The sequence below is a fragment of the Cnephaeus nilssonii genome (genome assembly GCF_951640355.1).
Source record: "Cnephaeus nilssonii genome assembly, chromosome: 10".
NCBI classification, from domain to species: Eukaryota; Metazoa; Chordata; class Mammalia; order Chiroptera; family Vespertilionidae; genus Cnephaeus; species Cnephaeus nilssonii.
This window is the reverse complement of record NC_137081.1, coordinates 56,312,547-56,326,740: the sequence shown is the minus strand read 5'-3', so window position 1 is coordinate 56,326,740 and position 14,194 is coordinate 56,312,547. Positions and strand designations below refer to the sequence as shown.

Here is a 14,194-nt window from a genome sequence, read left to right as displayed (position 1 = left end):
ATTTGATAGTGCCTTTACATGAATATCAAATAATTGAATGTCAATAAAGCATTTGCTTTTGAGTTTCTGAACAGAATAAATCAAAGGAGTACTAGTTTAATAAAAAATTTAAGCATATGATATCTTAAAATTTATTTTAAGTAAATATTTACTTAGACTTTCAAAGCACTTTAAATTCTAAATAATGTACAAAATGAAATTGCATGCATCATAAACCTATTCATAATGATGAAATTTTAAGGGTTTGGATTCCAGCCCCAGGGTATCTCAACAGCTTAGTCCTGTGCTCCATCTCACGTAAAGCAAATAGAAGAACAGGACCCCTGCTCGCCTCCTTCCCCGTGCTAGCTTTATTTAAAAGTGAAGATTTGAATTGTTTTATACATTTCTTTTAGAAAGAAAAAAAAAAAGCATGTTCGTGTGTCTTCTTTCTTTATTTTAAATTTTTAGAAACATTTGTTTTTCTGTTTTCTTCACCTTTGGAAGAATACAAATGAGGGAAACAATAACATTTTGTAGACCATGGACGCATATAATTTGCAGTAGTCTATATTCTAAGGCTGACCTTTGCATAAATAACGTCCTGAGTTATGCAGAATACTTAGGAAAGGGAGTCTGCTGTTGTGTTTAGCCATTTTACTATTTTCATCTCAGTTACTTTTCACTCAAATGTCAACTGAAATGTTAGAAAACACTTCTATTCTAATTTTACTTTGACTGGTTGGAAAACCTGTTGTGGGATGGGCTTAAGTCATGCTTCCTGTATAATTTATGGAGACCCCACAGGGAACTATTTGTCTCATTTTTGTCTAGTACTATATCCTTTTTGATCTTCCCCTTCCCATATGGTCTTCTGGATCTTTTATTCATGGATTCAAAGCACTAACACAAAATGCTTTTGTCAAAGAATATTTAACATCATCTAAAATGTGTTCACCTCCAATCCCTATGAAAGTTATTTGAATTGTTGAAAGGGCTATTATGTAGAATTTCCTGTTCCTTTAATGTTTTTGCTGTGCTCACATATATAATTTTCTCTTCAGGAGACTGCTCATAATATTATTTATTTATATCTTACCTTTTCCTGGAATTTATTTTAAATAGCTGGGTTTTTTTCTTCTTCAATTTTTTAATCTATTGATTGATTTTGAGAGAGAGAGAAAGAGAGATCAATTTGTTATTCCACTTATTTATGCATTCATTGGTGATTCTTGCATGTGCCCTGACCAGGGATTGAACCTGCAACCTTGGCATATTGGGACGACGATCTAAGGGTCCAAAAATATGGTAGAGTAGCCTAAGGGAAAAGTGAAATGAAGAAAGCAGGGTGAGAACAAAGTAGAGCCAGTAATGAGATCACAGTGTCCCCCGCAGTGGCTGGTTATACATTGTACTCTACACTTGCCAGCAGCCCATGGGACCAGGTCAACCTGCTAGACCACACTTTGCTGTCCCTGGTGCGTGTGATTTTTGTTTAAGACTAAAAGTGTAAAAGCACATTTTGTGACCATAGCCAGTTTTTTTAGGCGAAGTGTCATTGAGGGAATATATGGTTCAAACTGTTAGCCTTTGATCTTTCCTGTGTTCCATGCACTATCAGGCCTACCTCCTTATAGCTGTTTTGTTTGCTCCTTCTGTTGGCCACACAAGCTGGATTGGCACACATCCATCACCACTGTTAAAATGAACCTTAGTCTCTTGTTCTGCTGCTGGTGGGTCAGGGGCAGCTGCATCCTATGAAAGACATTATTTTTAATTTAGGTGCCCTTTCATTTCTCTATCCTGTATAGTAAAAGCATAGCATGCAAATTGTCCCCTCTACCAGGAGTTCCTCTGGGAGTTCGACCAGGGGGTGGGGCTGGCTGGGGGAAGGGAGGGAGGCCCCTGCTGGCTGTGGCATGTGGCCGGGGGAAGGGAAGGGAGTACCTGGCCGGCAGCTGGCAGCTGCTAGAGACCCTACCAGTGCACGAATTTCATGCACTGGGCCTCTAGTTAATAAATATGAAAAAAATCTCTTTGCCCTCTCCTATTTATAATGCTTTGCTTAGTTAAAATTGTGGACATATTGTGTAGAATTTTCAGGACAATTTTAAACTATAACACATAGAAATAATAAACTTCAATTATGAGCATGTTGTAACGTCATGGTTTCACTTTTCCTGATTGCTGAGATCAAATGGTCCTTTCTTAGTAAGAAGGAAACCAGTCTTCATCTAATAGAGAATTGTCCAGGGTCTGATTCCATGATAAAGAGAATGTAGACAGGAGCCTTGGTCCTGGGATGATTGTGAATTTGGAGGATTTGTTTTTGTTGCTATTGTGATTGATTGTGAATAGTCAATAACTAAATTTTGAAAAGGCTTTACTACATATTTTCATGTAATGCTGTGAATGCATGCATCTTCCTGAAAACTAACATTGTTTATATTAAAATGAGTAGCCTTGATTTATTAATTTGCTAATTAACTTGCTTTTAATTGCTGTTCACTGACTAGACAGTACCCAACTTCATTTATGAATGGATTTCATTCTAGAAGGTTGTTGATAATTAAGTTATTGGAAAATGTAAATACATCTTCCCGCTGAAACTAAGTTATTATGTATGATTCCGTTTTTGTATTTGAAAATGTGTTTCACATTCCACTGGAAGCTCCTGAACACAAGCTACTTGGCATCTTCAGATGAGAAATGAAGGGAATGGGATGGAGTCATTGTGGGCACAGTGCCTGTAGACACATTGTAGACATTGAATAAAAGTTGAGGAAGTGTTTCTAGGAATAGATGGATAGAGGGGACAGGGAAGAAGGAGGGAAGAAGCCTTTTTAACAGGGAGATGCCCCTAATTGTTCTAATAAAAGCAGGTTATATTCAGTGATTTAATGTTTCAGAGGGATTAAGCAGAAACAAAACAAAATGTGATAGATAGATAGATGATAGATAGATAGATAGATAGATAGATAGATAGATAGATAGATAGATAGATCGCAGACAACAATGTGGTGATAGCTAGAAGGAAAGGGGAGTGTGGGAGTAGGTGGAGGTGGGCAAAAGGGGAAAATGAGGATGGAAAGTGACTTTGCTTAGGGCGATAGGCACACAATACAGTGTGCAGATGATGTTTTGTTGAGTTGTACACTTCAAACTTGCATGGTTTCATGAACCAACATCACCCCAATAAATTCAATTTTTAAAAAAATTCAAAACTTTTTAAAAGCAAGTTACATTCCGTGACTTAACATTTTAAAGTTGCACATATTTATTGTCTTATCTCTGAATTCCAGAATAGTGAACAATTGAGAATCATTTGAAGTGAGTGATTCAAAAGGAAATAGTTTGTTCTGAATAATAAATATAATGACCAGTTTTATTTTTACTTTTTTTAAAATCCTCACCTGAGGATATTTTTCCATTGATTTTTAGAGAGTGGAAGAGAGAGGGAAAGACAGAGAGAAATATTGATGTGAGAGAAACACCATCAGTTGGTTGCCTCCTGCATGAGCCCTGACCACAGCCAGGGCCAGGAAGAGTCTGCAACTGAAGTATGTGCCCTTGACTGGAATCGAACTCGAACCCGGGACCCTTTGGTCCACTGCTCTATCCACTTAGGCCAATGCTCTATCCACTGAGCCAAACTGGCTAGGGCAATGACCAGTTTTAACAGAACTGTAGGGTTAGTGTGAAGACAATTGGGCTGAATATAAGGGGTCGGCAAAAGAAGGTTTACAGTTGTGATTACATAAAACGGAGTTTATTCTTGTGTATATTAATACAAGATGAGAAATGAAGGGAATGGATGGAGTCATTGTGGGCACAGTGCCCATATTGTTTTATTTTCCATACGAACAACTAAACTTACTTTTATCCCCCTCATATAGTCATCAGAATATACCATGGCACTTTTTGCTTATTTTTAATCATAATATTAGCTTAGTTTTCTAATGATATTTCTCTTTTATCTAACTCAGAGTAGGGGAAGATAATATGAACTGAGGCTTTCCATTGACTTCACTTAGGAATGCCTTATTGTATTGGTGACGAAAGAGGCCTTTCAGCAGAAAAATGCTGTTTGCCTGCTTGTGACACAATGAGGCTACTGGAATTTCCTGCCTTCAGTAGAGGAGAATAAGGTGACTTGCTTAAGCAAAGTAATAACTGATTTTTTTATACCTGATCTTTCAGAACAATGAAATACTCAGTATTACTTTTTTACAATTTGTGTTACAAGAACAATATATATCAAGCACCTGCGGTATACTAGATACTCGGCACGAGGACATGAGCAAAAGAGAAACAGCCCTTGCCCAGTTGGATCAGTTACCATGAGTTATATCCTATGATCTATAATTTCGAGAATAAAAAATCTTGCAAAGGTATTTCATTAAAGTTTATGTAAGTTTTAAACTCAGAAGATAGTAAGTAGACTTCCATGATATTTCCAAGAAACTTGACATATTAATCATTTCTGGATGGCAGTTTGATTCATTGTGTATTTTAGTATTGGCAAGAAATGTGAACATCTTGATGGGAACACAGTTGAATAAATACCAACCTCAGTGCTTAGAAAACTAATTTAAATAATAGAACTAAAAGACAAAGATTCCAGAGAAGTTGAAATTAGGTGTAGGGAGCCACTGTTAGAATCAAAGAAAGATTAAGTACCCTCAGGAGCAGGACAAATGTGCCCTTACTGGTATTTGACCAAATTTTCACCTTTTTCCATCTCATCAGTCCTTTGGAATTCAGGAGTGCATCAGATAAGGGACATCACTGAAGTGCTGAAGATTAGCATTAACTGATTGACTCCATTCTTTGGGAGCATGCTCCCTGCTTGCAGCTAATTTCAAGGTCCTGGAATGTGGCCTGCTGTGCCTCTGGTGATGAAAAGGCAAATCACTCACAAAGTTAAGTTCAGGGAGTTCTTACTCAACCTTCAGTTTTTAACCAGCAAGAGTTCTAGTAAGCACTTAGTGACATGGGGAGGGTAGCCAGGGGTTAAAAGAAATTAAAATCTTAGAACTATTGCATTGAAAGGATTGTTCTCTTCTTCTGTTTCAAGTCCTTTATTTTATAGTGTTTCCTTAAGCCCAAAGTCACACACCTTTTATTAAATTTAACGCCACAAAAATACTTCAATATGTATTTTATTCTGATTTCAAAAAAAAGTGCAAATGTTTAAAAGAAAAATCCTTTTAATTGTGCCCCACAGAGATAACTGCTTACTACTTTGGTTTGTACTTTTCTAGACTTCTTTCTAGGCATATTGTATGTATGTATGTATGTATGTATGTATATGTTAATGCAAAAATGGGGTCACAAGCTGTTTTACCATACAGCACAGTGATGAGAAGCCCTGACTTAGGGATCAGACCATCCTGGGTTTGAATCTCAGCTCTTCCTGTTATATAACATAAGTCTTTGTCCAGTTACTTTATCTGTAAAACACAGATAATCTACCTATCCATAAGGTTGTTCTGAGTAGTATAAGTAGATAATATATGTGAAGTACTAGTAATCAAGCATTTAGTAAATGCTTAATAATCCAGCCTCTTGTTCCTACCACAGTCCCCTTCTTACCATGCTTTCCTGTATTGATGCTAGGGGTGGGGAGAGCAGAGGGGCACAGATATGTTTTTAAATGGGTATAAACCAAGAAAAATATATAGTTAAAAATTTCTCCTGGCTTGTAAAACCTTATATTTTTTATATAAAGTTTTATGATTTAAATTTCATAGGTGAACATTCAATTCAAACTGACCCCATTAACTTTTGCGTCTATTGTATCTAGGGCTTCTTTGGAAAATATGTAAAACAAATAAACAAATTTTTTTGGTTCTTCTTAATATATGTGTAATTTGCATATTATCACAAAAAGCAGCATAGTAAATACCATGATTACCATATGTACTTTTGCTAGTTTATTTGTCTTATCCAAGGAGAATCTTAATGTCACTTTATTTGCCTTACTTTCCAAGTAGACATACAATTTTGTCTCAAATTAATGGAGAAAGTTAAATATTTACCTTACTTGGAAGAGTAATTTTAATTTTAAATTTAGTTTCAGATTTTTTATGCTTTGTGTAATTAAATGTGAAATTTAAATGTGTATATGCAAAATGGGTCCACAGTTAAATTTCATGACAAAGGAAGTAAATGTTTTTCCCCCTTCTTTTTCTCTAGCTCAACTGAAAAGTCATTTCCTTGGAGATCAACAGGTATGAGTTTTTATCATATAAAAAAAAATCTTTATTATGTTTTGCACAAACACACAAATAGTTTCATAGCATGCTTTCTGATTTACCACCTCTTACTAAAAAAGCCAAGCAAGCAAATCCTTTAATTGTAACAATATTGAGCTATTTTTCTTTGAAATAGTAATTTTTAATATGCTTAATTTTTTAAAAAATAATTGAATAGATTTGAATATGTCAATGGTAAAGAAAGGTTACGGCATTGGACATCAACACTGTTAATATCAACCCAATAACCGAAAATTTTATATCATAAGGAAACACAGGAGATTCCCTCACAAAGGTTATTGTATAATCTGGGAAAGTTGGCTAACTATTTGTATACGTCAAGGTTTTTTCTTTCACAGTGTTTCTCATACTCAGAAGAGTTACCTGAAATGGTCATTTTCTTTATGTAGAATATCTAGTAGCTTCTCATGTAGTCTGGAAGCTTCTTTTTATTTTTCAATTTTACCCTAAATTTACCTCATCTAAAAGAAGAGCATCTGCCACTTCCAGAAATTGAATTGCATAAGACTCAGATCACCAAATGCCTGGTATCTGCATTTGCCTGACCCTGGTGCCAGCAGTCTTGTGTTACTTATAGTGCATACAGGGCACTCTGCTGTTTATCAAGGAGCTATTCCCAATAACTGTCGCGTTTACTCAAACCCTCGAGTAGGCAGAGTCATGTGAAAAGTTACCTACTGAGACTTACAAAGAGCAGTGTAATACAGGGCATGCCATGAAATGATATGTGGTTAATTGCCAAATAAGTATTATGTTTCTGAGAGAGCTTTGCAGACAAGATGGGCCTGGAACCCAGGGCCTGACGTAGAGAGAGCATTGTCATTGGCAGCAGAAGAGAGAGTAGAAGTGTCAAATGGGAACCTTTAAAACTGGTTTGGGAGATGATACGATGTGCAAAGACTAGACAGCCACAATGGGTCAAATTATAGATATCTGCAAATATCAGGGATGTTGAACTCTCCTCTTGCAGGTTTTGGGGGAGCAACTGGAATTCCTTTGAGCAGAAAGTCACCTGACCAACATTCTTCAGTAGAAATAGCAGATCTATGAACTGTTAAAAAGTGACTTGAAAAATTTAGTTTATGCTAGGCACACCATACTGCATTTGTTAATTGGCTTTGGCGAAACTTTACCATTTAATATAAATTTCTTCTGTTAGTTCATCTTTAATACTGCATCATTAATTTATTCCAGAACTGTTTCTTGAGAGCCTTTAATAGCTGTATTGCACATAGTGTCCATGTTTAAATCAAGTATCCTTGACCTCTTCAGTGAACGTATATACTGTGTACACCTACAATTTGGGGCTGGGGGGATACTTTAAAGAAAAACTATTATGTATATACACTATCTTCAGGTTTCTCATTTTTCATCCTCATAACATTGTGGTAAACATCTCTATATAAAATTATATCTGCATCTTTGATTTACTTTAAGTTAGATTTTTTAAAATATATTTTATTGATTGTTTACAGAGAGGAAGGGGAGGTATAGAGAGTTAGAAACATCAATGAGAGAGGAACATCGATCAGCTGCCTCCTGCACAGCCCCTACTGGGGATGTGCCCACAACCAAGGTACATGCCCTTGACCAGAATCAAACCTGGGACCCTTCAGTCCGCAGGCCGACGCTCTATCCACTGAGCCAAACCGGTTAGGGCTTAAGCTAGATTTTTAAGAAGAAAATTATCTAATGTATATGGAAATTTTTCAAGGCTCTTAATAACTGTAACCAAGTTGCTTTCCTGAAAAGATTGTATTAATTCTCCCTCCCTTAAGGGATATGAGGTTGATCCTCTCATATTCTCTCATTAGTGTCATCATTTATATTTCTAACTACACAATATTAAAGTACCACTGTATTGCCCCTTTCTATTGAAGGGTTAGTGTTTGACAAGCGAGAGTTCTCTGTAGCCCAAGGATAAAAGCTGTATCTTCCAGGGCCACCAGGAAAACTGGGCTGGTGCCAGGTAGCTGAATATGAGGGAGTTGATACATGGAAGTTATAGTTAAGAAAGTGTGGCGGGTTGGAAGGTTTGGGAGAATTAAACAGCATGATGAAGCACCCAAGAGATTAATCATATTAATGGAAGCTGCCACCATTTCTAGGATTGCAAGGGCAAAGGGCTTTGTGGTTTGGAGATGGGGCAGGGGGAGTTTTCCAGCATTAGCTGAAACCACGAAGGAGGTACAGCCTCACCAGCATGTTGTCTCAAGTAGAGCTGCAGAAACGCCCTGGCTTTTCCGTGTCATCCTCCCCCAAACCCACACCAGTCAGCCATGCTGAATTGGGCGGGAGTGACAGGCATAGATTTTAACTACCAAAAAGCCATCATTGTGTTGATTTACATATAGAGAGAATGATCTTCAATTATGAAGATACATGATAGGCCATGAGATATCTGAGCACTGGGCACTCTTTCTACCCTTCAGTACATTTACTCAGCTTCGGTCATTTGACCAGCACCTTCACAATTTACTAATGCACTAAATATAGATCAATAAAATATGTTATATATGTAAATATTTACTAATGCACTAAATATAGATCAATAAAATATGTTATATATGTAAATATTACACACACACACACACACACACACACACACACACACAGCTCCCCAAATACTTTAATGTTAGGGAAATACAGCTCCAATAATTCATCTGCCTCACCACAGCCACATTCCTAATTCACACCTAATAACTGTGCTTCATGCCTTTTGTCAGAGTGTGCTCTTGCCCAAACTCATATTCAGTCCTGGGAGGTGTTATATTTACTTATGCTGTTTTCTTTTGGCACGGAGGGGGAAGTATATTAACCTTCAAACACAGCAATCACAACTGATATTTACTTCACTTTGTTATTTAAACTAGTTAATTGTTATTACTTATTATTATTTTGGAGGGTTTATTTTAGATTTGCCTGCTTTTTCAGCCATGGCAATAAGCTGTAATATGGTAGAAAACTGAAATTTGATTATATGGTTAAAAGAGTAAACTGGTTTATTTCATATTTCTTTCTCTAAGTAGTTATAGATGCCCTTTAGAAGTTTGATTGTAAGTAAGGAATGGGCGAAAATGACAGTTTTGCTGCTACTTTTATTATAAAGTTTACCTGTTGTCTTCTCATTACCACTTTGCACACAAAGATACTGAATGTAATATGAAAATTAACTTGTTTTTATATTTGGCAGTCCTACTCAGATTGAGGCAGGGTGGCTTAAATGTAAAGAAACAAAAGTCTTCAGTATACTTTGTCTTCAGCTAGGTCTTGACAAAAGAAATATCTTTCTTCAATTTTCTTGGTCTCCTAAATAAAAGATTACACAAAAGGACTAAAGATTGAATGTCTGTTATTGTTCCTCATATTTCTTTAATATTTTGCACATACTTGCAAACAATTTTTCTACCTTTTTTATTATAAATTTGACTTGAAAAGTTTAGCACTTTGAAAGGTTTTTAGCAATAAAGTGAGCTGTTAGCCTAACAGTGGTTTGATCTCTCACTACCTGGGAGAGCTCCCTGCCTACTCAGGTGTTGTCAGAATGTTATAGTCAGTGGAAGTGCCAGAAACAGAGACCAGCTGCTGAATTTTGTTTTTAAACAGCTAATTCCTGCAGAGTCATTTTCTAAGAGCTCAGGATGCCCTAGGCAGAAAAGATTTTCATTTCTTTTTTATTCAGTTCAACAGAATCAGAAATGCTTCTTTTTTTCTGGTTGGTTGCTTGCTTGCTTGTTTTTTAACCAGTAGTAGGGATAGTAAGTTGTTTGAAAGTAAAAAAATAAAAATGAAAACAAGCCAAAGCTTTTTAAGTTTGGATGCTCAAAGAAGTAGCTTCCCAACTCCTGGGAAAGAATTGTCTATTTTACAGAACATTTTATTTTCCCAGGCCAGTTGGGAAGGAGACTGAAGGAGATGCTTCCCTAGAAATAATAAAGTTGGTCTGACCCATTTATGCTCTACTAGAGACCCGATGCACGAAATTTGTGCATGGGTAGGGTCCCTAGGTCTGGCCGGTGATCAGGGCTGATCTGTGGGGGCAACCGGTGGGGTGATCGGGGTGCCCCGGCTGGCACCCGCCTTGGCCGGCCTGGCACCACCCACTCAGCACCACCTCCCACCCCACCCCCCCACCACCGCTACTAGTCACCTCCCTCTGTGGGGTGACTGGCGGGGTGATTGGGGGGCCCCCACTGGCACCCACCTTGTCTGGCCTGGGGGCAGCTCCTGTGTTGAGCATCTGCTCCCTGGTGGTCAGTGTGCATCATAGCGCCCAGTCGTTCCTCCGTTTGGTCAATTTGCATATTAGGCTTTTATTATATAGAATTGTTACCTTGCCTTCTATGGCCTTCTCTCTTCATTATTCTGTATTTTCTAGCCTATCAGGACTGCTTATATATTGTCTAAAAACATAAATGATTATCCTTTTGTCTTTTATGAAGAAGAAGGCTTGTCACTTTTTGTTTTGGCTTTGTCTTTTTCTTAGCCTTCCATTTTTTATAACCATTAATTTTTGTGTTTTTTATGTATATTCTGCTAAAAAAGGGTGAAGAGGGAATGCTATCTCAGTGTTCCTTTATTCTCTTTTATTAAATGTGCATTTTTTCATGTTCATATCTTCATGTCTCTTAACAATTTATGTGTTTGTACAGTCTTTTATGTCCCACCAAAGTTTGAGGTAGTTAAGAATAATATAATAAAAAATAAAATAAACACCAGAATCCCAGAAAAATACATATTACAAAAATAGGTCTTGAAGAAAATGAGCATACAAATAGATGCACATGTAATTATACTTCTTTATGATGGAAAACATTGTGCAGAACAGCTTTTAAAGAAAAAAACCTTGGATTTCCCTCAAGAAAAAGCACACCAGTTCAGTCATTGAAATAACCATACACCGTGTGTGCTACCCACCAGGAAGAAGCTGTTGAAGCCATAAATTGAATTCTTTTTCAAAGTTATCATTGGTTGTTGCTTAAATCCGCCAGCCACATCCTGTAAAGTGAATTTTGTCACAAATCGCAACATCCCAGTTTCTCTGTTCCAAGGAAAAGAAAATTACGAGATCCTAGGCTAGGTGGTTGCTGGCTTTGAGGGAGGGGGAGCGCATCCGCCTGAAAACCCACCCTTTCCCCTGCCCCTCCCCCTCCTTGTAGATTTAGGAGGAGCAGCCTGCTTAGCTGATGCCACTGTCAGTTCCCACCAGGCCAGAGTCAGGCTTTCTTTCACTTGAAGAAAATGTGCAGGAAATAGTTGCAGGAGCAGAAATTATGTAACCTCGAGTAAGTGATTGGGAATTAATACTCATAGATAAGAAATTAAAGAGATCTAAAGATGGGAGTATCTAATAAAGCAACAAATTATCAAAGGACACAGGATTGCAAAAATGGGGGAGATTGCCCTGACCGGTTTGGCTCAGTGGATAGAACGTCAGACTGCGGACTGAAGGGTCCCAGGTTCGATTCCGGTCAAGGACATGTACCTTGGTTGCGGGCACATCCCCAGTGGGGAGTGTGCAGGAGGCAGCTGATCGATGTTTCTCTCTCATCGATGTTTCTAACTATCCCTCTCTCTCGTCCTCTCTGTAAAAAAATCAATAAAAAAAAAAATGGGGGAGATTTCTGGTTGACCCAGAGGCATAAAGGACGAATAGACTTAGTTGGGTGTTTTACAATATGTAATGCATTGGAGAGAAAATATTAACAATTTCGTGCAGTTAGGATATTTGATATTTGACAATAAATATGAAAGGGAAGGGAAATGTTTGTAGTAAAAGGAATTTTAAATTAATAAGATTATTTAATTTCACGGTGCCACATTCATTTATTATAGAATATGTATTGAAGTACCATAATTTTAACATACTATCCATTTAAATCATGATTTTGTGGTACATACTGACATAGTTAATATATACTAGTACTATATTGGGGTTAGTTTTTATATTTTATTTATATATTTAAATTTTGTTTCTAAAATGTGTGGGCACAAGTTTCTTTCACTGGGGTGGGTTTAGAAAAGAATAATAATACTGAAGATAAATGATAAATGAAAGACTAGCCCTAAGTCAATTTTTTTTCTTCATCTGGAACAAATAATTTACAACACAAAAAACCATCAGCACATCATAAGACTCAAACTTAAATGGGAACACTTTATGCCTCAGTAGGAATGTACTGAATTTATAAAGTAGCTACAATAGGAAGTTATATTACTTGTTTATAAATAGGCTATTAGAGTAGCAATCATGCAGAAAGGACTATTTTTTTAGGGTTTTGGATATTTTTTATTATGGCTATAAATTGTACAGATGACAAAATTGTATCATATAATCCTTGCTGTTTCTCTTCTAAACACCAGGAAGAATGCAAATTTCTGTTAAAATCCTTAGAGTCCCAAGTTTTCCTCCCTTATATGCAGGCCTTTTTAGCCCCAGGGTTGTGACAGTCTTCTTATCACAACTGCAGTGCTATAGCTTCCTGACCATCACTCTAAGGGGTCTCTTAACTTTTTAATGTTTTGTTATAAAAGTAAGGCATGCTTCTTATTTAAAAAATAAATCTAGAAGAATTTAAAGGTAAAAATTTCCTTCATTCCTACATCTCCCCCATACCATGGTCATTGGCTCACCCAGTGGGCATGGGTCCTCTTTGTAGAAGTTTTATGACATGAAGAAAGAAAGAGGGGAGGGGGAGGGAGGGAGGGAGGAGAAAGGAGGGAGGTGGGGAGGGAGAGAGAAAGAAAGACCACCTGTATAAATAAACATTATCACAAACTTGCTTATCTCCTGTTTCTTCCCTAGAAACCAATTTGTTCTTCTTCCCATAGAAACCTTTTCTCCCCCTCCCTCTCCCTTATTATATCAGCTTCTCACTTGAGCCATTGGTGCGGAATGCTATTAAATGTAGACTGTGGTTTAAAAAATAAAATTTAAAAAAATAAGAAAAGCTCCGGGAAGGCATCTGTTGAATTGCTGATGCTTTTGTTTAACATAATCTTCATGCCAACACTCTCAAGGTCCAAATGGGTTCCTATAAATATATATTTCTACATATACCTATCTACCTATCTATGCCTACTATGTTAGCAGGGTGTAGGAATGTAAGTCTTTATGAACATTTTAAATTTTAATAAGTTATTAGGCTTTAAAGTATTTGTCTTAAGTTTCATTACACATTTTATGGACAGATTAAACAGTATATTTAAGGAAATAATTATTAAATCAGAACAATCCATGGAGACTTCAAGCATTACCAGTGATAACCTTATTTTTTACTAGAGGCCCAGTGCATGAAATCCTCTCGCAGTCCAGGAGCCCTCGGGGAATGTCTGACTGATGAGGAGCGTGCCTAAGCCGTCAGTCGGACATCCTTAGCGACATCCTTAGCGCTGCCATGGAGGCAGGAAAGGCTCCTGCCACCACCACTGCGCTCGCCGTCCGTGAGCCCGGCTTCTGGCTGAGCCGTGCTCCCTTGTGGGAGCACACTGACCACCAAGGGGCAGCTTCTGCGTTGAGCGTATGCCCCCTGGTGGTCAGTGCGCGTCATAGTGAACTGTTGTTCCGCCATTCGACTAATTTGCATATTAGCCTTTTATTATATAGGATTAGTTCTTATGAAAATTAGAAATCAACCTGATCTTGGAATTTAATAAAATTGTCATATTTCCTTTCAATTTTTCTTCCTTTATATCTGGTTCAAAATGATCAGATGCATTTCCTGTCAACAAAAATGCAACAACCGCCCAGCTGGTGTGACTCAATGGTTGAACATCGACCTATGAATCAGGACACGATTCGATTCCTGGTCAGGGCACATGCCCAGGTTTCAGTCTTAATCCCCAGTAGGGGGCATGCAGGAGGCAGCCAATCAATGATTTTCTCTCATCAATAAAAAATATATATTTTTAAATGCAACAACCACTGCCAAAACAAG

The 14,194-nt window shown here is 37.3% G+C and overlaps 1 protein-coding gene across 12 annotated transcripts in view; it reads left to right on the top strand.

The window, feature by feature from the left end:
• Window positions 1-14,194, top strand: part of PKP4 (plakophilin 4) — a 237,556-nt gene that overhangs the window by 151,970 nt on the left and 71,392 nt on the right. For all 12 annotated transcript variants that reach the window (XM_079782903.1, XM_079782896.1, XM_079782901.1 and 9 more), the window contains one exon: window positions 6,178-6,212. In XM_079782903.1, coding sequence (XP_079639029.1) covers window positions 6,178-6,212 — 35 coding nt within the window. The remainder of the gene's footprint in view (window positions 1-6,177; window positions 6,213-14,194) is intronic.